Source organism: Physeter macrocephalus, unplaced genomic scaffold (genome assembly GCF_002837175.3).
Source record: "Physeter macrocephalus isolate SW-GA unplaced genomic scaffold, ASM283717v5 random_79, whole genome shotgun sequence".
NCBI classification, from domain to species: Eukaryota; Metazoa; Chordata; class Mammalia; order Artiodactyla; family Physeteridae; genus Physeter; species Physeter macrocephalus.
The window spans coordinates 91,451-114,435 of record NW_021145365.1 but is presented as its reverse complement, the minus strand read 5'-3'; the positions used below and the strand labels follow the sequence as shown (position 1 = coordinate 114,435).

Genomic DNA, 22,985 nt, shown 5'->3' with positions numbered 1-22,985 from the left:
GATTGGACCATTCACACGACCCACCCCCCCATCCCCCCAAGCCAGAAAGAATTTAACTGGAAACCTAATCTCTCTTTTAGAAAACTAGGGCAGCGTACGCGTTGCATAGCAACCAGGTCTCCAGACCCTCCCATTGAAACGTGTCGAAGAGTCGCCCCGCTCAAAAATGGCGGCTGACGCACAGCTTTCAATATATTTCGCTCTCGACAGTTCTGCCAATAATTGTCTTCCACATCAGGCCCCCGAAGGGGTTCGCTAGGTCCTTTTTGAGTCTTGCACACACTGGGTGCGAAAGCGAATGGAGATAAACCCACCAGCCCTGGGTGCCCCGCACAAACATGGCCGCTAGAGCGTCAACAGCGACGCAAGGCCTTCCGGCGCGGGTGCGCGCGCAGCGCAGGCGCACTTCCGCTCATCCCGCAGTGGCTACGGCGGTGGCGGCGGCGGCGGCGGCGGTCGCGGCGCGGGGCATGGTCCCCGGGTCGGAGGGCCCGGCTCGTGCCGGGGGCCTCGTAGCTGACGTGGTGTTTGTAATTGAGGGCACGGCCAACCTGGGGCCCTACTTCGAGGGGCTCCGCAAGCACTACCTGCTCCCGGCCATCGAGTGAGTGCCGTTTCCGCGACTCTAACCCCGCCCTCCGAGTTTAGTTTTCCACAGTCTCTTGCCTCACCCCGACCTTTCATTTCCGACCTTCACAGGTATTTTAATGGTGGTCCTCCTGCCGAGACGGACTTCGGGGGAGACGTGAGTCTTGGGACTCTTCAGTTTGAGGGAAGAGGGCAGCTGGGAATCCGGACCCCTGGGTCTGAGAGAGGAGGGGGCGGGGACCTGGACTCTTGGGTCTGAGGGTGGAGGGGGCGGGGACCTGGACTCCTGGGTCTGAGGGAGGAGGGGGCGGGGACCTGGACTCCTGGGTCTGAGGGTGGAGGGGGCGGGGACCTGGACTCCTGGGTCTGAGGGGGGAGGGGCTGGGGACCTGGACTCCTGGGTCTGACGGGGGAGGGGCTGGGGTCTGGACTCCTGGGTCTAAGGGACTGGCAGCTGGGAGCCCCAACTCCCCTGAGGGAAAGGGGAGCTGGGGTCCCAGATGAAAAATTTCTCTGTCCTCCCCTTCCAGTATGGGGGGACCCAGTACAGCCTCGTGGTGTTCAACACTGTGGACTGCGCCCCAGAGTCCTACGTACAATGTCACGCTCCCACCAGCAGCGCCTATGAGTTTGTCACCTGGCTCGATGGCATTAAGTGAGCTCTTTTCTGGGCTTTGGGAAGGGTTGGGGACCCTGTGATGGACCGCGGAGGAATGGTGGCTTGGATTTGAGATGCAGGATCCGTCCCCTCACATTAGTTGGCTGAAAAGGACTGTGATGGGATTGTGGTTTTATCCCTAAGTGACTTCTGTGGTCGGTTCTGTGTGTTTAGCTGATGTTGCTGTCTGGCTCGGAAGTAGAAAGAACTTCCCAGTCAAGGAGGCCTGTGGAACTCCAGCACCCGCGTGTGATTCCTTCCTTTTCCGCCTGTTGCTTCTCATTTCTACCCTAGTTCTCCATTTTCAGATGGAGGCATTGAAGCCTGAGTGCAAGAGGGGTGGGGCTAGGCCAGCATAAGCTAGGCCTCTGTGCTTCGGAGTGAATTGTGATAGTTCACATTGCAGGCTCTTGCAGGTGCAGACAGACTGGGGCCACAGCACGGCTCCACCACAACAGAACTCTCTGTTTTCTGTGTCTAGTATAATTTGTCTCTAAAACGGGAAGGTTAGTAGTACTTGTAGTACTTATTGTTATCGTGTTAGTTATTCACTGTTGGGTAACAGATTAAAACTTAGCAGCTTGGGACTTCCCTGGCGGTCCGGTGGTTGGGACTCCACACTGCTCCTGCAGGGGGCACAGGTTGATCCCTGGTCGGGAACTAAGATCCCCCGTGCCTGGAGGCGCGGCCAAAAAACATAAATAACCAGCCTAAGACAACAGACATTTATTATCTCACGTGGTTTCTGTAAGTAAGGAATTCAGGGGTGGCTTCAGTGGGCTGTTCTAGCTCAGGGTCTCTTGTGGGATTGCAGTCACCATGACTTTGGGCTGCAGTCATCCAACAGTTTGATTGCGACCGGAGGATCCAGTTACAGGATGGCTCACCCTATGGCTATTGGCTAGAGGCCTCGATTCCTTGCCAGATGTTAGCCACAAGGTGTCTCCATGGGGCTGCTTGAGTATCCTCCAACGGCTGGCTTTCCTCAGCCTGAGCAAGCCAACAAAAGAGCAAAGAGGAAACCACAGAACTTTTTATGATCAAATCCTGGAAGTCGCACACCATCACTTCGATCACATTCTGTTTAGTACACGAGTCAGTCCTGTCCAGTGTTTGAGGGGGCGTGAATACTAGGAGATGAGGAACATTGGAGACATGGTTACCGTGGCTTTGTAGGGATACTCCATGAATTAAACGAGTTGATGACTCTTTAAAACAGTGCCTGACACATTAAGTGCTACCTAAGCTTTTGCTGTTGTTTCGTGTTTCGGTTTCTTGGATTGCAGGTGGATAATGGTAGTCCATGTCTCAGCACTCTTGGGAAGATCACAGGACCTGATTTTCGTACTGTGTTCAGCTCAGGGTCTGGTCAGAGTTCATTAAATAACACCAGTTCGCTGTTATCTTTGTATCCCTGCAGCAAATGTTTGTTGAACACCTGCTTTGTTCCAGGCTGTGTGTGCTGGACTGGGTGCTGCACGTTCACTGCAAAGTTGACTCTTAAGTTTCCCCCTCATGGTCTTTAGAATTCATGGTCAGGGTAGAGCAGGGTTTCTCAGCATCAGCACTGTTGACCCTTTGGGCCAAATGATTCTTCGTTATTGGGGGGCCGTACTGTGCATTGTAAGGTGTTCAGTAGCATCTCCAGCCCCTACCCCCCAGATGCCAGTGGCTACTTCCCTCCCCCAGTCTGACAAACAAAAATGTCTCCAGACGTTGTCAGGTATCTCCTTGGGGGCAGAATCCACCCCATTTAAGAACCTCTGGACTAGATTGTGGTAAGACTTGAATAACGTTGAATGGGGGCTTCTTGAGGCCCAAGTCCAAGTCTGATGTCCCTCAAGACTCTAGCACCCAGCACAGGGCCTGGCACAAAGCAGGCCTAAGGAAAACTTTGTTGAACAAGTGAGTACATGAATGAATGCCCAGAATGCACTTCATACTCTGGTTCCCGCCCCCGCCCCCCGGTAAACTCCTATATAAACAGCAAGACCCGACTCAAATGTCCTTTCCCTGATTCTGGCAAGCAGCCAGTTGCTCTCTCCTCTGACCCCATTGCTCCCAGGTGTTTCCCTGTCACAGCTCCACACCTCTGGACTGTGAATGTCCAGGACTTGGGTGTTTCTCCTGCTGTTTGCTTCCAGCTGGGGCCTGGGACCCAAGAGGCCTTAGGAGACCTTTGCTGAATAAATGAACGAGTGAAAGCTGTGGGGAAGATAATCACCAGGAAACCAAACCTTCTGGTGGGTGTCAGGAAAAGCAGTTAAACCCCCTTATTTAAAAATGTCAAGGGCATTGGGAAGATAAGAGGGAAATGCTTTCTGAATACTTTCATCCCGTATTTACCCTCCCCTTGAACCAACCTAGAATACACTGCACTTGTAACCAAGTAAAAAAGCGTTGTGTGCTGTGTGCTCGCCAGAATCCTCCCAATCAGCTGATAAACGTTTTAAGCCATTATTTAATATTCACAGTCGTCACTGTTTTATCAAGTCCTGTGTAACCATCTGAATTCAGTTTCTGTGGCATTCAGGGCCGGTCTGTAACAGAGATCACGAAGAAAGTCAGCAAGTTTTGTTCACGCTTGGAGAAATCTTATCTTTTCCTGGAACATCCATCACTTATGGAACAAAGCAGGCAGTGAGATTTTTGAAACGTCCTTTGGAGAGGTTCATTTCTGATGTTACATTTTCCTTTCTGACAAGAGGGGCGGTTCCCCCTCCCCCCTACAGCTAGTGACCCAGCATCAGAAAGGCTAGGGTAGGGACTTCCCTGGTGGCTCGATGGTTAAGAATCCGCCTGCCAACGCAGGGGACATGGGTTCAAGCCCTGGTCCGGAAAGATCCCACATGGCGTGGAGCAACTAAGCCCGTGTGCCACAACTACTAAGCCTGCTCTCTAGAGCCCGTGAGCCACAACTACTGAGCCCGTGAGCCACACTCCTGAGCCCGTGTGCCACAACTACTGAAGCCTGCGTGCCTAGAGCCTGTGCTCCACAACAGGAGAAGCCACTGCAACGAGAAGCCCGTGCACTGCAACAAAGAGCAGCCCCCGCTCGCTGCAACTAGAGAAAGCCCGCACGCAGCCATGAAGACCGATTGCAGCCAATAAATAAATTAATAATAAGAAAAAGATTTAAAAAAAGGCTAGGGTAGAAGGAAAATAGCCCAAATGTCTTCCCCACAGCATTGTGACAGTGCGTTTGTGCATTCATTCATTCATCTGTGCCTTCATTCATTCAACAGATGTTTGTGGGGCCAATTGTTCCAGGCACCGAGGAGTCAGGGGGTGTGAGGCAGGCAAAGTCCTTGCCCTCTTGGAGCCGGTGTTTCCCTGGGGTGATGGGCTGGGCAGGGGTCTGGCAGTAGGAAGTCCTTGGTCAGAGCTGGCTGCTGTTCACGTTCCTTCAGGCCCTCTGGGGGGCTCCCGGGGCCTGTTAGCCTGTGAAAGTGGGTGGTGAGGACTCAGTGGTGTGACATCGGGCGGGACAATTGGGGGCAGAGGCGTGAGGATGAGGAATCACTTCACTTTTACTTTATGTTTATTATTTGAGGGGTTTATTTGAAATTTTATGATATTTAAAACATTTTGCAACTGGTCATGCTTTCTCCCATTCCCCATTTTTTTTTTGGCCGCGCCACACAGCTTGTGGGATCTTAGTTCCCCAACCAGGGATGGAATCTGGGCCCTCGGCAGTGAGAGCGCAGGGTCCTAACCACTGGGCCGCCAGGGAATTCCCTCTCCCACCGCCCATTTTTAAGTTTTTCTCATTTCTTGGACAAAAGATTTGTTATGTGTCTCTCTCTGAGCTGGTAGAAGATGGCTTATGCTTACTGTTCAGTAAGAAAAAAAGCCAGCTCTGGGCTCTCCAAGTGGTCAATCGCACTTTCCCTCATAAATTATTTTTTAGAAATTGAGGTGAGGGCTTCCCTGGTGGCGCAGTGGTTGAGAATCCGCCTGCCAATGCAGGGGACATGGGTTCGAGCCCTGGTCTGGGAAGATCCCACATACCGCAGAGCTTCTAAGCCCGTGCGCCACAACTACTGAGCCTGCGCTCTAGAGCCCGCAAGCTACAACTACTGAGCCCGCGTGCTGCAACTACTGAAGCCCGTGCGCCTAGATCCCATGCTCCGCAACAAGGGAATCCACTGTAGTGAGAAGCCCGTGCACCACAATGAAGAGTAGCCCCCGCTCATCGCAACTAGAGAAAGCCCGCACGCAGCAACGAAGACCCAATGCAGCCAAAAAAACATGAATAAAATAAATAAATTTATTTAAAAAAAAAAAAGAAATTGAGGTGAAATTCACATAACACAGTCATTTTATTTTATTTACTTTTTAATATTTATTTTTTGCTGCGTTGGGTCTTCACTGCTGCACGTGGGCTTTCTCTAGTTGCGGCGAGCGGGGGCTACTCTCCGTTGAGGTGCGCGGGATTCTCACTGCGGTGGCTTCTCGTTGCGGAGCACGGGCTCTAGGTGTGTGGGCTTCAGTAGTTGTGGCACGCGAGCTTCAGTAGTTGTGGCACGCGAGCTTCAGTAGTTGGGGCTCGCGGGCTCTAGAGCGCAGGCTCAGTATTTGTGGTGCACAGGTTTAGTTGCTCCGCAGCATGTGGGATCTTCCCGGACCAGGGCTCGAACCCTTGTCCCCTGCATTGGCAGGCGGATTCTTAGCCACTGTGCCACCAGGGAAGTCCAACACGCAGTCATTTTAAAGTGAACAATTCAGTGGCGTTTAGTACATTCAAAATGTTGTGCAACCATTTTCTCTATTTAGTTCTGGAACAAATAACTTTCATCACCCTAAAAGGAGACCCCGAGTGCCTGAAGCAGTTGCTTCCTGTCTCTCCCTCTACCCCCTCACCCCTGTCTCCTTAGCCCCAGCCATGAAGATGGCTTGATTTCTTCCAGCACAGGAAGCTGGCAGTAGGGCGGATCCAGAGTTGGCTCATTTATCGGGGTCTCCCCCGCCTCTGTGCCATTCAAATCCCTGTGCACACCGGAGTCTCGGTGGTGAGGAAGAGGAGGGCTGGGGAGTGGGTCGTGGGGAGGAACGGTAGTGTGGCCTGAGCACCGAGAGTGGGAGCGGAGGGCGGAAGTCTGCGCCGGGAGAGCATTTAGGTGGGGCACAGGGGGCCGCGCTTCGGTGGCTCGCTTGCTCAGCAGGCATCTCCCGGGACTCTGCGTGTGCTTTTAGAGCTGGCTCAGACCACTGGGTCTCCCTCACTGAGGGCTGCACCGTCTGGAGGGGAGGTGGGCTGTGGAAGGAAGCTTGACATTCGCAGTATTGGGGGACACGTGATGTGATCGAGGGTGGGCCCTGAGATCAGGTGGCAGGTGAGGAAGGCTTCCTGGAGGAGGATGACACGGGGCTGGGTGTCTGGTTAGGTAAGCAGCGTTTCCACCTGCGCCAGAAGGGGCAGTGGTACGTGGTCTTGGGGCGGACAGCACAGGCAGAGGCCTGGGCACGTGACTGATCATGTAGTCCACGGACACCCAAGAAGCTCTGGAGGACTTGCACCCAGAGAGGATGGAGTGGAAGGTGGGCAGGGCCCCAGATGCCCAGCTGAGGGCTTGGCTGTATTCTGGCCTTGATGGCCAGGGTTGGATTTGAAGCCATTTGTTTATGTAACACACAGTTCCCAAGGCCTCCCTTGTGCCAGGTTTGGCGGGGTAGGGTTGGTGAGGCTGGCGACAAGGGAGGTCACAGACCCCGTCCCTGCCTTGTTGGGGAGACAGGTGCCGACACAGACACGGGCCACGGTTCAGAGCGATAGGGCCCTTAGGGCTCCCAGAGCAGGGCTCAGTCTGCACAGATGTCCTTTGCGGCAAAGGGTCAGCCTTGTGACTACGTGACCCGAAGAATCATGGTGACAACAGCTGCAGTCTAGCAGAGGCCTGCCACAGGCCACACAGGGACGGACGCTGGTGACCCCTCTGTAGATCAGCTGGGGGAGAAACCCAGATCTGTGTCTAGTAGTTTCCTGGGGCTGCTGTAACAGTACTAGAAACAAGGTGGCTTAAAGCAACAGAAAGTTATTGTCTTGCACTTCTGGGTCCAGGAGTCTGAGATGGTGGGCAGGGCCGTGCTCCCTCTGGAACTTTAGGGGAGGGTTCCTTCCTTTCCTCTTCCAGCTTTTGGTCACCCCAGACATTCCTTGGCCTGGGCAGTGTCATTCTGATCTCCACGTGGCGTTCTCCCTGTGTCTCGTCACATCCACATCGCCTTTCCTCTGAGTGTGTCTGTCTCTGTGTCCCAAGTCCACCTTCTTATAAGGACACCCGTCATATTGGATTAAGGCCACCCTAAGGACTTCAGTGTAGCCTATTTACCTCTGTAAAGACTCTGTTTCCAAATCAGGTCACATCCTAAGGTGTGGTGGAGGGTTAGGACTTCAGCATACCTGTTTTGGGGGACCCAATTCAACCCATAACACTGGGAAGACAGAGGAGGCCCCTGCACCAGGCTGGGAAGCTGGGGTGAGGCCAGGGCAGATGGCCCAGAGAGGGCAAGGTGCACAGGGACTGCGACACAGCACAGGATCCTGGGCTTAGAGTCCTGGGTCCTTTCTCTGTTCCATCCTCTGATGGGGCCTCTTGCAAGAGGTGCTGCCGTGCAAGAGATGACAAATGCCCCCTGTCCTCGTGCCAGCACTGGGGATAGAGCAGGAAACTGCAGTGTCCCTGTCCCAAGGTGCACAGTCTACGAAGAGGGATGGCACAGGTTCGGGCCCTTCCATGGTGGCCCAGGGGCTGGGGGCTGGAGCCGCAGGGCCCCCTGGGGGCTGACCACCTGGCCCCCTGCAGGTTCATGGGCGGGGGTGGCGAGAGCTGCAGCCTCATCGCAGAAGGCCTCAGCACAGCCCTGCAGCTGTTCGATGACTTCAAGAAGATGCGGGAGCAGATGTGAGTGTGCCCACGTCGGTCTCTGTCCACCTGGCACATAACCTGCTTTGCCTGTCATGGCGCTCCGCCCCCAGCCTCACTGTGGGGAGGTGGGTGGGCTCTGCGTGCTGGACACTTGGGGCCAGGAAGCAGGCGGTGTCCAGGCGGTGTTCTGATGAGGACACCTGGCCGGTGCCCAGTCTCGGTGTCCTCATCAAAGGGGAGCCAGCTCTGGGTCTGCTCCCTGCCTTCCCTGCTTGCTGGGTATCTTAGAGTGAGTCAGGAGCCTCTTCCGGGCCTCAGTGTTCTCAGCTGTGAAATGGGGGCCTGAGCCCTGACTTCCTGTGGGGCGGAGGACTTGCACCTCTGCTGGTGCCGGCTCTGGGCTGGTTCTCAGGGCCCCTGTTGCCACGCGCTCCACATCTTTCCTTGTCCTCGGCAGCGGCCAGACACACCGAGTCTGCCTCCTTATCTGTAACTCGCCCCCGTACCTGCTGCCTGCTGTCGAGAGCACCACATACTCTGGGTGCACGACGGAGACTCTGGTGCAGAAGATTGGGGAGGTGAGGACTCCTGGCTCTGAGGGAGGAGGGCTGGGGCCTGCCGTCCTGGGTCAGAGGATCGACACAGACTCCGTGGCCAGCTCTGCTGGCTCCTGTTGGAAGAACTATAACCCAGAATTCGCTGGGGCAGCTAATACAGGTCTTGGGGTCTCCTGTCCCAAAGCCTGATGGGATTTGGTTTTAGGGCCCAGCAGGTGTGACAGCCAGGGCTTGGCCTGGTGGCTTTGTCCTGAGTGCTTGTTCTCTCTTCTGTAGCGAGGAATCTACTTCTCCATCGTGTCTCCCCGGAAGCTGCCTGCCTTGCGGCTTCTGTTCGAGAAGGCAGCTCCCCCGGCCATGCTGGAGCCGCTGCAGCCGCCAGCCGATGTGAGCCAGGACCCACGGCACATGGTGCTGGTGCGGGGGCTTGTGCTGCCAGGTGAGGCCCGGGTGCTTCTGGGGGGATGGGGGTGGGAGGGGCGTCCTCCTCGGCTCCCTCTGACTTGGATTTTCTTCCCGTCTCTCAATCCTGTTCCCGTGGGGCTCGATCGTCCGTCCTTGGCTCTCAGTCGGAGGCGGCTCAGCCCCCGGCCCCCTGCAGCCGAAGCAGCCTGTGCCCCTGCCTCCAGCACCACCCTCGGGGGCCGCGCTCTCAGCAGCCCCCCAGCAGCCTCTGCCCCCTGTCCCCCAGCAGTACCAGGTGCGAACATCACCAGGGAAGGGGCACGCTCCTGGGGCTTTGTGGGCCTTTGGGAGAGACCTAGCTGGACGTTGGGCCTTGGGGGTGATGGGCGTCTCCCTTGAGACACCTGGAGGGTAGAACTTTTAGGGCTGGGGAATCACGTCCCTGTGGGGTGATGGGAGTCACGAGCTCCTGCGATACTGGGGCTGGGGAGGGTGGTCCTCACCAGCCCCTCCCCTCTACCGCCAGGTCCCTGGGAACCTGAGTGCAGCCCAGGTGGCTGCCCAGAATGCAGTGGAGGCTGCCAAGAGCCAGAAGGCTGGGCTGGGCCCTCGCTGTGAGTCCTGGGCGGGGATGTGGCGGGGCCGGGGGGCAGCTGGGCCACTCTCCACACACCTGCCCCCACCGCTTCCCTTGGTCTCTCCCACAGTCTCGCCCATCAACCCCCTTCAGCAAGCCGCTCCAGGAGTGGGTCCCCCCTACAGCCAGGCCCAGGCACCCCCACTGCCCCCAGGGCCCCCCGGCGCCCCCAAGCCACCTCCTGCTTCCCAGCCCAGCCTGGTCTCCACTGTGGCCCCTGGCCCAGGCCTGGCGCCCCCTGCACAGCCAGGGGCACCATCCATGGTAGGTACCTGCCTTCTGGCTGCTAACACAGCGCAGGGGAGGAACAGTTGGCCTTTCTGAGGAGGGCCCAAGGGCACGTGGGTCTTGTTGTTCGGGGTCCTCAGGGGCTCATGGAGCTTGTGCTGTAAGCAACACAGACTAGCGGGTCCAGGGGCAGAATCATGGGGTTTGTCGTTCCGGGTGGGTGAAGGCTGTTCTGAGGAGCCCGAGGGGTCCTGGGAGTGCGGGACATCAGGGGCTTGAGAGTCTGAATCCTACAGGGTCAGAGTGTTTATGGTCCCAGGCACGGCCCAGTGGCGTTCTGGGCCTGGGGGTGCAGAGGAAGGGGCCTCCGTCCCGTTCTGCTTGTTGGTTTGTCCCTCTCTCAGGACGCTCCCTCCCAGGAGATGGTCTGACCCTGCCCCATGGCCCTCCTTCCTCCCCTCTGTCAGGCGGGCACCGTGGCCCCAGGCGGGGTGAGTGGCCCTTCTCCGGCCCAGCTTGGGCCCCCGGCCCTCGGCGGGCAGCAGTCAGTCTCCAACAAACTCCTGGCCTGGAGTGGGGTCCTCGAGTGGCAGGAGGTGAGTGGATCCATAGGGCCAGGCCTGGTGGGGTGCAGGGTTAGGCCGGGGCCCCCATGGGGCCGTGGGACTTGTGGTCCTGAGGATAGTCCCAAGGACACGTGGGATTTATAGCCCGGAATTCAGGATTAAGAGAGGTCTTGGATTCTCGGTCCAGGGAAGATCCAGGGGATGGTGGCATCTAGGAGACAGAGGGCTGTGGGATTCGGGGGCAAGAGGAGGAGCCCCAGCGTTTGTGGAATTTGAAGCCTAGAGGATTGTGGGATTGATGGTCTGGCGGAGGGGCCCAGGGCTCGTGGGACTTAAACTGGGGTGGGGGTCCTGAGCTTCGGGGCTCCCAGGGCAGGGCAGGAGAGGCCAAGGGGATGGGGGCTCGGGGCCTTTCTCACCGTGACATGCCCTTCTTCCCCTCAGAAGCCCAAACCTGCCTCCGTGGACGCCAACACCAAGCTGACTCGGTCACTGCCTTGTCAGGTCTACGTGAATCACGGCGAGAACCTGTAGGTGCCTGCTGGGCGCGGGGTGGGTGGTGAGCTGGGGTATGCGTCTTCCTGACGCCCCTCCTGTTGCTGCGCCAGGAAAACAGAGCAGTGGCCGCAGAAGCTGATCATGCAGCTCATCCCGCAGCAGCTGCTGGTGAGAGGCGGGAGCGCACAGCCGCCCACCCCCTCCCGCCTCTGCCCGCCCCTCCTCACGTCCCTGCTCCGCACGGCTGACGGCAGTGTCTCCCGCAGACCACCCTGGGCCCTTTGTTCCGGAACTCAAGGATGGTGCAGTTTCACTTCACCAACAAGGACCTGGACTCCCTCAAAGGCCTCTACCGCATCATGGGCAACGGCTTCGTGAGTGCGGTGGGCGGGGGGGCAGGTGGCCACGCCTCATCCTCCTGGGCCCAAGGCAGCCAGTTTTGATGGTGGGGCTGCCTTTGTGACCTCGGGTTCCTCAGCCTTAGCTTTTTTTTTTTTTATAGTTACAACACGCACCAGATTGAGGTCTGTTCCATGTTAAAACCCTCGGCTCTGACGGGGGTTTGCTGGGTTGGCTTCCTGGGGCCAAGAACGACAGAAATGTATTCTCTCCCACTTACGGAAAAGAGGAACCTGAAAGAAATCAGGATGTCAGCAGGGCCGCGCTCTCTGAAGCCTCTAGGGGAAGACCCTTCCTTGCCTCCTACAGCTGGTAGCCCCCGGCGGGGTTGGCTTTAGGCAGCAAAGCTCCAGTCTCTGTTTCCTTTGTCACACGGCTGTCTTCCCTCTGTGTTTCTTCCCTGTGTGTCTCTGTCGTCTTATGAGGACACCAGTCATCTGGATTGGGTCTGCTTTAATGACCTCATCCTAACTTGTTACATCTGCAAACACCCTATTTCCAAATAAGGTCACATTGACAGGTGCTGGGGTTTGGAACTTCAGCATATCTTTTTGGAGGATATAGTTCAACTCATAACACTGAGGGAGGCTCTCTAAATAGAGGAGAACCAGTTAACGAGTACATCCTGTGGACCTGGCACTTTTCTAGGAGAGGAGACTTTTGGCGGATTACCTCATGGAATCCTCAGGAAAATTCTACAAAGAAGGTGATCCTGAGAGTTGGGAATACTTCCAGCTGCAAATAGCAATACATCCAACCAGCAGAGTTTTTAGAGCCGTTAGATGATTGGGGTGGAGGCTTAAAACAACAGTTTATTCTTTCTCCTAGTCCTGTGTGTGTCAGCTGGGCTCAGCTGGGCTAGTCTTGCTTGGGGACTCTTGTGGGGGTTACCGTCGGGTGGCGGCTGAGACTGTGGTCACCTGAAAGCTCACCTGGGCTGGAGGTGCAAGATGGCCCACTCACGTGGTGCTGTCAGTGGGGTTCAGCTGGGCCTGGCCATCCGGGTGCCCACATGTGGCCTCCCCGTGTGGCTTGGGCTTCTTCACAGCATGGCAGCTGGGTTCTGAGAGGGATGTCCCCAAAGCGAGCATTGTATGAGCAGGCATTCATTTGTGACATGTAACAGAACATCCAGAGGTGAGCAGCTCTCGGGATTAGTTATGTAGCCCCATGATGTCAGGGCCAGGATCTCTGGGGTTCTCTTGGCTTCTCTCTCGTGGTTGTAAGATGGCTTTCGAAGCTCGAGGGCTCTTGTTTGACTTGATGTAGGAAGGCAAGAAGGAGGCGTGGCATCAGCCGTGTATTTCCCTTTCTTTAGGAAAGCACTTTCCCACACTCTCAGGCAGGCTTCCCTTCACGTCTTGGGCCAGACCCAGGCCACTGGGCCACCCCTGGCTGCATAGGAGAGCATCAGGGAACAGGCACCCATGAGTGCACTGGGACCCAGACATGTTGCTACCCAAACGGAATCGGGGTTGTCTACCCAGGGGAGGGCAGATGGTGGGCAACTAGCAGGGTCTGCCTCGCGTGAGAAAGCAAGGCTTACTTGGCCAAGGTTCTGCAGGGGGGACCTCAGTCTTACCAGCCCCTCCTCCCCCAAGAGCCCACCTTCCTGAACACCCTGCGTATTACGGCCTCACCTGATATTCGCTAATGTTTCCCGGGTACTTCCCGTGCATCCAGCCACGGGCAGGATGCCTGATGTGTATCGGCGCATCCCAGAGTCACATCCCTTGTGATGTTAGTGCTGCTACCTGCGGTTCTCAGTGCAGGTACTGAGGCCGAGAGGGTGTGGCGCCCCCAAGGGCCTCTTGGATTCCCAGTCAGTCCTGTATACGCCACCAGCGTTGATCACATGATTCCAGTGTCAGCTGTGTTGAAGCCCCTCCTTCTCAGCCGTGAGCCCTCCCAGTGGGGCTTTGAGGAGGGCAGCCTCCTGCGCTGTGGCAAAGTTGGGGGGACTTCCTCTCTACTCTTCTGCCCGGTGGTCAGCAAGTGCCCAAGTGAACAGGTGCCCAGCCTTGCCCTGTTCCTTTGGGCACCCAGTTCTCTGGAGCAGCCTCAGGCCAAACCTTGAGTCTCCTCAACCTTTCAGAACAGAAAGCTTGCCAGTCCTGGCCCGTGGGGCTTCTAGAACCATCTGAAATCCGGAGGGGCGGGGGGCGTCCTCCTGCGGGCTGTGACCAGCGCCAGCCCTCGCACGCAGGCCGGCTGCGTGCACTTCCCGCACGCGGCCCCCGCCCACGGCTCCCTCTCCCGCAGGCCGGCTGCGTGCACTTCCCGCACACGGCCCCCTGCGAGGTGCGCGTGCTCATGCTCCTGTACTCGTCCAAGAAGAAGATCTTCATGGGCCTCATCCCCTACGACCAGAGCGGCTTCGTCAACGGCATCCGGCAGGTCATCACCAACCACAAGCAAGTCCAGCAGCAGAAGCTGGAGCAGCAGCGCGGGGTGAGCGCGCGGCTCCCCGGCCCCGGAGCTCACGCACGGCCAGACCCCGCAGCGCCCTCCTGGGGCTCCGGGCTGGGCACTTACTCCTGCCCAGTTCAGTCCCGTCCCCGTGTTGCCGTGCACCATGTCTCTCCTCTTTTAGTGTTCTTGTCGAATCTTCAAGACACAGCTCCCTTTTGGGGACCTGGGAACGTAAGGTTTATCTCCCAGACCCGCCTCCCTGCCGCAGAAAAGGTCCCCAGCTCCTCACAGGTTCCCTCTCAGGGCGCAGACCCTCCCCGACATGGGGACGCCCTGCCAGCCGCTGATCTGCTTCCTCTCTCCCCACACAGATGGCACAGCAGGCACCCCCGGGGCTGGGCCCCATTCTGGAGGACCAGGCAAGGCCCTCGCAGAACCTGGTGAGGACAGGGCTAGTGGGGTCAGGGCCCGGGCGGGGGAGGTCCCAGAGGGGGCTGTGATTCTGACCCCACCACAGAGGACAAGGTTTCTGGGGGCTCTGTCCTCACCCCCGTCTCTTCCCGTCAGCTCCAGCTCCGCCCACCACAGCCCCAGCCGCAGGGTACCGTGGGGGCCTCTACGGCCACGGGGCAGCCGCAGCCCCAGGGTGCTGCCCAGGCGCCCCCGGGCGCCCCACAAGGCCCTCCTGGAGCGGCCCCCGGCCCGCCCCCTCCCGGACCCATCCTTCGGCCCCAGAACCCCGGGGCCAACCCCCAACTGCGGAGCCTCCTCCTCAACCCACCACCGGTGAGATTTGGGGGCGGGGAGCAGATGGGAGCTGTGGGTCCTGGGCCTTGACAGTTTGATTCCTCTCATCTTGGCGGCGGGAGGTTGGTTTGATCGGAGGGTGTGACTGGCGGCCTGCCTGGCTCCTCCCCACGTGTCTCACGTGGGCTTCTGCTAAGATTTCTTGGAAGAAAGACCAGAAGCTACCCGAGGGGCTGGGGGAGGTGGGGGCTCTCCACCAGGGGCCTCTGAGCTGCTTTCCTTGTTCTCCCAGCCCCAGACTGGGGTGCCCCCACCTCAGGCCTCCCTCCACCACCTCCAGCCACCAGGGGCCCCTGCACTGCTGCCCCCACCACACCAGGGCCTGGGGCAGCCCCAGCTGGGGCCCCCGCTCCTGCACCCGCCGCCGCCGGCCCAGTCTTGGTCTGCACAGCTTCCCCCGAGGGCTCCACTGCCAGGTAAGGGGGTTCGGGGGAGGCCAGGGTCCTGGACTGAGTATCCCAACAGCCCCTGGACCGGAGCCCCAAGACCAATGACTTCTGGGAAGTAAAGTTGTGGGATTGAAGAATAGTGGGTCCCCCGTGGCTCTTGGGCTCTAAGGGCTCCTGGGAAATACAGCCCAGGGGACCAAGGAGGCAGGAGCTCTCCCCACCATTCCCCTCCTGCGTGTCTTCCTCGGGTTGCCGGGAAACGTAGTCTTAGGGCCAGAGAGGTATGTTGGGGGATGGGCTCCCAAAGGCTTACCGGGAAACAGACTATTTGTGGTCACATGGCGTCAGAAGGCGCCTCTCTGGGTCCCCCCAGGGCTTCCTAGACCACTCAGTGCCTTGGGCTCCTAGAGGAGGAGGGAGGAAGCAGGCCCAGGGCCCTCCAGGGCCCCAGGGACTACTGGGAGATGCAGTCCCTTCCCCACTGCCCCCCAGGTCAGATGCTGCTCAGCGGGGGTCCCCGGGGCCCGGTCCCCCAGCCGGGCCTGCAGCCCAGCGTCATGGAGGACGACATCCTCATGGACCTCATCTGAACCCCCGACACCCAATAAAGTTCCTTTTAACACACGCCCCGGCTCCCGTCACTGACATCCCCCAGGACTGGGCAGGAGGAGACGGGGGGAGACACCTCTGTCCTTGTTCTCGCTTCAACAGACGTCCCCGAGGCCCCGGGCTGGTGAGGCCAGGGCCTTGGCGGCGAGTCAGGCAGTCTGGTGCAGCCTGGCTCCAGGGAGATGTGGAGGCAGCAGGCAGGGCTCCCGGGACCACGTGCGCTCGTGGAGCTAGAGAGGGTGCCAGCTGGGCCCGGAGGAGGCCTCTGAGCCAGCTGGGCTCGGCAGCATCTGTAAGAAGCAGGAGTCAGGGAGGCTGGGAAGGAAGGCGGTGGCGGTCTAGGTGCGGAGACCACAGAAATGAGCGTGTGGGGGCAGGAGGAAGCTTGGGGTGGTCAGAGGAGCAAGTCAGTCCGTGCTTCTGGAGCACGAGCGTAAGGGAGGGTGGGCCTAGAGAGGTGGGCAAGCGCCAGGCGGCACGGGGCTCAGATTCCAAACCAAGCAGCTGGAGGCTTGTCCAGGGGACGCAGAAGAGCTGCAGGAGGCCGCAAGCAGGGCCAGGCCTGGGTCGGCTGGCTCTCAGAAAGCCCCCTCTGGGCTATGGGATGTGATGGGGCAGGACGGAAGGCAGGTAGGGGTCTGGGGCAATTTCCCTGGGGAGAGGAGAGGCCAGAGGAGGGGCTGGGCTGAGTCGGGGGGGCAGGAGGGGTGAGGCTAGAGACTAGTGTGCTGTGCGAAGAAAGCTGGGGGTGTATGGGTGGGGTCGAGGGCGGTGCCCAGGACCTGGCCTGGGTGTGTGGTAGACAGTGGGCCTCCCTGAGGCAGGGAGCTGGGAGAAGGAGCCAATAGTGAGGGCTGATGGTCCAGGGACATCCAAGTGACCAAGGCCGTGTTGGGAGCTCAGGATGTGTGTCCTTAGCGACAGTATTATGTTTGGTGGTTGAAGACACCAGAATGGATGAGGTCTCATGTGGAGAGGGCAGGCTCCAGGTCCCAGGCAGAGACCTACCTTCCAGGGCTTTGGACAGGGTGGACAGTGGAGCCGTCCTGGTGATGGGAATCCCAGCAGGAATGTAAGGAGGATGTACAGGTTTGGGATGTAATGAGGCAAGGAACCTCAGGTCATCCTTAGAGAGACGTCCAGGGGACAGCTGGATACAGACACGTGGTTGGAGCACAGGGGTGCTCTGGCCTGGGGGCAGAAAATTAGTTGTCCGTTGTCAGACCCTAGAGCAGTGTTGCTCAGAGCGTGGTCCGTGGCTGGACCACCAGCATCCGCATTGTTTGAGACGCCGGTTAACATCAGATTCCCGGTCCCCGTCCCGGGAGAGAGGTTGCAATCTGGTGGCCTGTGGGCCACTCTACAGATGAGTTTTGTTTGGCCTTCCCTGTGTTAGCATATGTGGCATTTTTTTTCCTAACAAGTTAGTTGTAAAAATCAGGATGATTCACACGCACGCATGCACACGCGCGCACACACACACACACACACACACAAAATCTGCAGTCTTGGCTTCTCTTGACAAGTCAGAAGATCTGGCACCCCTGGGCCCGCCCTTCTGCCTAGCAAACAACGGGCTGGAGCTGCCCCTTTCCATGGGGCGTGTGCTCTCTGGTTCGCCACAGTCCCCACCACTCCCTCTTGACTCCCCTACCACGAGGCAGGAGGCTGTTGCCTTTGGCACGGGGCTTGCACTGTTGTTGTTCCTGTGGTAGCATTCAGAGACAGTGAAATCTTTCTTGTACCCATGTCTCTACCAAAAGTGGCAAAACGAAAGAGAGAACGAGAGGGCCACGTGTTTCGAGAGAAATGGGAGCGAGCCTATTTCTTTGTGGAGGTGAAGAGCATGCCTACGTGCTTAATATGCAAAAAAATCGTGTCTGTGTTGAAAGAATACAACCTGAGGCGTCACTATGAATCCAAGCACAGTAAGAGCTTCGACCAGTACACAGAGCAGACGCGAGACGCGATACTCAATGAACTGAAAAAGGGCCTCAAGTGTCAGTAGGGCTGGTTTTGGGAAGCGGACGGGAGCAGTGGCGCGGCTGCCACACACAGTTCCGGAATCACGTGAAAAGAGTCACCTGGGCACTCCAGCCTACCGACAGAGAGCTTATAGGGGAGCAGAGATGACGCCTCCCCAACAGAAACTCGTACGTCAGTCTGGACCATCCTTTAAGTCTAGCAGGCGTCTGCGTCCCATGGGGAGGTGAAGAGAAATCCGAGGGCTGACAAGTCCAGTTGCTTGAACGAGTCAAATCAGTCGTGGCCTTTTCTATCGCTGCTCATGAACTGTTACCACCCAGTTAGGTTTATTTATTTGTGGTGTGGAGAATCTTGATGTGACCGAAGAAATCTGTGACACGGTGCCAAGGCAGGCCCGACACCGGGAAGTGACCTGTTTTCTGTGTGTTGAGAGAAATGCAGTTTCGCGGAGACTGGTCAAAATGCCTGAGCACAGCTACAGACCGTGGTGGTGATCAAATGATCCGTGTCACACGGGACCGACAGGGGACGCCTTGATCTGAGGACTCAGGTCGTTGCATCAACCACCAGGCACTGACCTTACTAAGAAAGTCCGTGGAACACAAGACACGACGTCCGTGACAGGCTCGTGTACCTTAACCACGGGCAGGCTGGTGATGAACTTGACCCGATGTGTTTTATAGAAGCTCTGTGACCTGGTCGTCACAGGACGTGTGGAAGCAGTCTGAACCGTTGCAGTCCATCCACTTGGTTCATTTCAGATGAGGCAGAAGCCACACCTTGGTTCCCCTGAGAAGGTCAGTCAGAGACTTTTGATCGAGGTTCCAACCCTTCCGAACACTCTTCTTTTCTCCGCAAGGACGTACACAAACAGCTACTTGAATGTATGATCGTGTTCACCCAGTCCTGGCAAAAATGGGGAAGTCGTTGGCAGGGAATATTCTGACTCCCTTTTGTTGCTGCAGTTGGTTTCCAGAAACGAAAGACATGGCCCAGACCACGTTCACCCAACTCGTGGGGTTAAAGACCAAATTCCCCCAAGGGCTCTTCTCATCCAGATTTGATGAAAACTAACACTGTCCACTTTGCCTTTGTTGGTTAATGTCGATCGTGTGAATGCAGACCGCAAATAGTAGTTAGTGAACGAACTACAGGGCAATAAGCAGCTGGTTCCTAAGTGGGTTCCATTGGAACATGACAGCCCTACACCACTCTCCAGTAGTTGTCCTGAATCTCCGTGTTGGGAAGCGGCCACGCTTGTGAACAGCCGTTTTCTGTTACAAAACTGAATCAAGTTCACTATCGCTCCCAGCTTCAGGAGTCCAGGTTGAATTCTCAACCACCCATCCCACCATGACATCCAAGGCCTGACGTTGACATCGGGGGGCGGCAGGGATGATGTCCGCCTCCCGGCTTCAAGTCTGGGAGCAGAAGAGTTATGACAGAGAAAAAAAATTTTAGTAATTAAATATTTCTATTTTTCAATTTGTATTTTTTCAATTTTGGATTTGAAATATAAACTCCAGTATCATACATGTTTGTATTATGTTCCATGCATTCACCAGAGTTCAGTAAAGATTCCATTTGATTGTATTTCTGGCCGTCGACTTTTCTTATACCTGGCAAGTTCACTCATTTATGTGGCCCACCTGGCTCCTGCCGGCATTTGAGTTTACGATCCCTGCCCTAGAACCATCTAGAACCATCTAGAACTGTCGAAGCAAATCCATCCGGGGGCGGGAGGGAGGCTGGGCGTCGGCATTTGGAACAAGCGCCCTCGGCGATTCTGACGCAGATGAGCGATGGAGCAGGAGATCCCAGTGGCGGTCGAAGGAGGGAAAAGCGGGTGAGGTTTCCCGGGCAGCGTGTGTAGCAGGGGTTTTTGAAAACTCAGATGGCTCCAGGGACCAGGCAGGTGATGGAAATGTGTGACGCGGACGGGTGTAAGACGACAAGGATTGATGGGGACTGTGGCGAACTTGGGGAGTGCTTGCCCCGCCTAACTGCATTCAAATTAAAACCAAAAAACACTGTGAGGACCAAACAAAATCCGCTGGTGGGTCTCACGAGGCCGCCGGGCCGCCATTTTGTGACCTCTGGAAGAAGAAGACGCGAGAACAAAGGACAGAGGCCAGAGAAGGACCCACGTGTGAGGGTTGGGTGGGGGCCGGAGGGACAGGAGGAGCAGGCAGGCACGTGTGTTCTGGAAGCCGAGTTTTTGAGGAGAGAGTGGTCGACTGTGTCCAAAGCCGCTAGAAGGGAAGAAGACCAGCAGGCAGCAGCCCGTGCCGTTCCCGCCAGGGTGGACATTGCCCTGCAGGGAAACACAGGCTCGAGTCCATCTGGGACAAATTGATCAGACAAAGAAATGTTTCCAGTCACTGGTTTGGCCGTTGTGGGCCTATGAGGCCCTCTTGACCTCAGCACCCAATTAGAGGAACCAAAGGGACTGTCACACTGTCATCACGGGTGCATATCATACACAGGGTGAGGCAGAAGAAAGCCCTTGGCTATGGGCGGGCCCGGAGAGTGGAGGTCTAGACATGGAGAACTCACCTCCACATTTCACAGCCAGGGTGTAGACAAACAGCCTTTAGAGTACCCCCGAGAACCGGCCAACGCTAATAGAGCAAATCCTTCTGGAGCATTTTTCTCTGAGCACGAGGTACTGTTGAAGCTGCTGAAGTGTAGAAGAAATGGTGGAAACCTTAGCACCTCAGTGTTTAGACTCCAGCTCCTGAACCAATGAGCTGTGTGGTTTGGGGCAGGTCCCCACGCCTCTGTGAGCCTCAGTCTCCCCGCATGGCAAGTAGTGACTTCCTTGTAGGATTGAGTACCTGGCGGGCTCAGCGCAGCGCTCCCCTCAGGAGAGTTGCTATTAGCCAAGGTTGTTATCACTGGCCGAAACGCACTCTTAGAGGGCAAAACTGCTTCTAAAAATGCATGCCGGTTTGTCAGTACCACCAGGGCATCCATGAAGGTTGTAACTGGATGAGTGACTGGTTGGAAACATTTCATTTTTGACCAATTTGCTTTTGGACCATGCATTTAGAGCTGGAAGCAAGACTGGGAATTGAGAACTCTTCCACAGGAACAGATCTGGCAAAAGTGGCAGAACATAACTGAAAAAAAAAAACCCAACTAGAACACCGGCACATGAATGGTTGGAAACCTGTCTTGGGTGAGAGCATGCCCACCTACTACTTCTACAAAGAAAATGTGTGAGAAAAACGACACCTTCTAAAAAAGGTGTATTTGTTTTAAGGTACACAATACTCACTAATGTATATTTTCCCACCATCTTGGGTTTTTAAAAAATTAACCTTAAAAATGTATTGCGATACACAGGATTCTAGTTTCATAAAGGTGAAAAACCACTGAAGTGTGTAGAATAAAAAGTGAAGTACCCTTTCACACCTCATCTCCCCTCTCACCCCAAACACCGAGCGAACCAGGATCCTCCCCAGAGGCAGATGCATCAGTTTGGTGTTGGGTTTACATGCATGCAGTTGTAGACACGTTTATAGTTTCTTAAATGTTTTATGTAAATGAGGTCAGTTTCTATATGTTCTTTATCCTGTTTTTCTTTCACTTGAGTCATGACCATTTGTCCACATCATTCGTTACATGAGGCTTTAGGTCCTGTTATTAAACGGTTGCTTTCCCTAGTCCATTAAGTGGATAAATTCCAATCCCACAGACCATCCCGGCTGCATAAGCTGTCTGTTTGTCGATACGTAACAAACCCCATCACTCAGTGGCTTAAAACAATAAGCATTTATTGTCCTGCAGTTGCTCTGGGTCAGGAATCCAGGCCTAGCTTAGCTCGGGCCTCTGGCCCAAGGTCTCTCAAGGTTGCTGTCAAATGGGCTGGGGCTGTGGTCTCATCTGAAGGCTCCACTGGGGGAAGGCCCACTTCCAAGGTCACTCACATGCCTGCTGGCCAGATCTGGTTCCTTGCAGGTGCCTGGACACAGAGCCTCAGTTCCTTGCTTCCTCTTGGCTGGAGGTCTCCCTTCGTTTCTCGCCATGTGGGCCTCTTCACAGGGCACCCAAGATGGAACCCACAGTCTTTTTGTAACTCCGTGGTGGAAGTGATGGCCTATTACTTTTGCTGTATTCTGTTCATTACAGCTATCGCTAGGTCCAGCCCACACCGAGGCTGAGAGGATAATACAAGGATTATAATACCAGGAGGTGGGGGTCACGGGGGCTGTCTTTGGGTAGCTGTGTAGTTTTCCACTATTATCAAAAATGCCACAGGGCTTCCCTGGTGGCGCAGCGGTTGCGCATCCGCCTGCCGATGCAGGGGAACCGGGTTCGCGCCCCGGTCCGGGAGGATCCCACATGCCGTGGAGCGGCTGGCCCCGTGAGCCATGGCCGCTGAGCCTGTGCTCCGCGACGGGAGAGGCCACAACAGAGGGAGGCCCGCGTACCGCCAAAAAAAAAAAAAATGCCACAGAGAATCAGCATATACATACATCTTTAACCCCTCATTTGTGCAGGGATTCTGTGTGATACAGTACCAGCTGGAAAATTTCAAAATTGAGGAGTATGCCAGTTCTATTTCTATTTATTTGCCTTTTTAAAGATTGAACTTATTTTTTGCATAAAAAAACCTTCTATGGTTCACACTTTTAGAGGCTCCAAAATCAACCCAATGCATGGTCTCTCCCAGCCCCCTCTGGAGACCAGTAACCAATTTCTTGTGTATTCTTTCAGAGATCTGAACGAGCAGGTAGAAGCAAACAGAGACGTATATTCATTTTCTGGCTTTTCTATCCAGTGGCATCCTGTTTTATATATATATATATATATATATATATATATATTTTTTTTTTTTTTTTTTTTTTTTTTTTTTGTGGTACGCGGGCCTCTCACTGTTGTGGCCTCTCCCGCTGCGGAGCACAGGCTCCGGACACGCAGGCTCAGCGGCCATGGCTCACGGGCCCAGCCGCTCCGCGGCACGTGGGATCCTCCCGGACCGGGGCACGAACCCGCGTCCCCTGCATGGGCAGGCTGACTCTCAACCACTGCGCCGCCAGGGAAGCCCCCCTGCTTTATATTTTTGTAAACAGCTTTATTTTGAGGTATGATTGAGTTTGGATATATGTATACACTGATGAAAGCATCACTACAATTAAGGTAGTACCATCCATCACCTCCAAAAGTTTCCTTGTGTCCCTTTGGTTTTGTGTGTGTTTGGGGGTGGGTGGGTAGTAAGGACACTTAACAGATTTATCCTCTGAAATTTAAGTGCAGGGCTTCCCTGGTGGCGCCGTGGTTGGGAATCCGCCTGCCGATGCAGGGGACACGGGTTCGTGCCCCGGTCCGGGTGGGTCCCACATGCCGCGGAGCGGCTGGGCCCGTGAGCCAT

The 22,985-nt window shown here is 56.1% G+C and overlaps 1 protein-coding gene across 3 annotated transcripts; it reads left to right on the top strand.

The window, feature by feature from the left end:
- Positions 1-415: 415 nt before the first annotated feature.
- On the top strand, positions 416-19,201 carry MED25 (mediator complex subunit 25). 3 transcript variants are annotated; one of them, XM_024132464.2, is made up of 18 exons: positions 416-604; positions 700-745; positions 1,119-1,243; positions 8,053-8,151; positions 8,573-8,693; positions 8,949-9,111; positions 9,242-9,372; positions 9,604-9,691; positions 9,785-9,978; positions 10,410-10,538; positions 10,953-11,038; positions 11,117-11,174; positions 11,273-11,380; positions 13,668-13,856; positions 14,189-14,257; positions 14,385-14,603; positions 14,857-15,040; positions 17,386-19,201. In XM_024132464.2, exons 1-18 carry the CDS (start codon positions 471-473, stop codon positions 17,628-17,630), a joined length of 2,388 nt encoding a protein of 795 aa, XP_023988232.1. In that variant the 5' UTR covers positions 416-470; the 3' UTR covers positions 17,631-19,201. The 3 variants fall into 3 exon arrangements, with proteins under 3 accessions (XP_023988232.1, XP_023988233.1, XP_023988234.1); XM_024132465.2 differs by lacking the exon at positions 17,386-19,201 and adding an exon at positions 15,506-15,638; XM_024132466.2 differs by lacking the exon at positions 1,119-1,243 and having other exon boundaries at positions 478-604.
- The last annotated feature ends 3,784 nt before the right edge of the window (positions 19,202-22,985 follow it).

Bases quoted from the DNA above. Each gene is read 5' to 3' on its own strand.
- MED25 (XM_024132464.2), top strand. From the start codon at position 471: ATGGTCCCCGGGTCGGAGGGCCCGGCTCGTGCCGGGGGCCTCGTAGCT. The intron at 605-699 runs GTGAGTGCCGTT...CGACCTTCACAG, and splicing joins TACCTGCTCCCGGCCATCGA to GTATTTTAATGGTGGTCCTC. The intron at 9,112-9,241 runs GTGAGGCCCGGG...CTTGGCTCTCAG, and splicing joins GCGGGGGCTTGTGCTGCCAG to TCGGAGGCGGCTCAGCCCCC.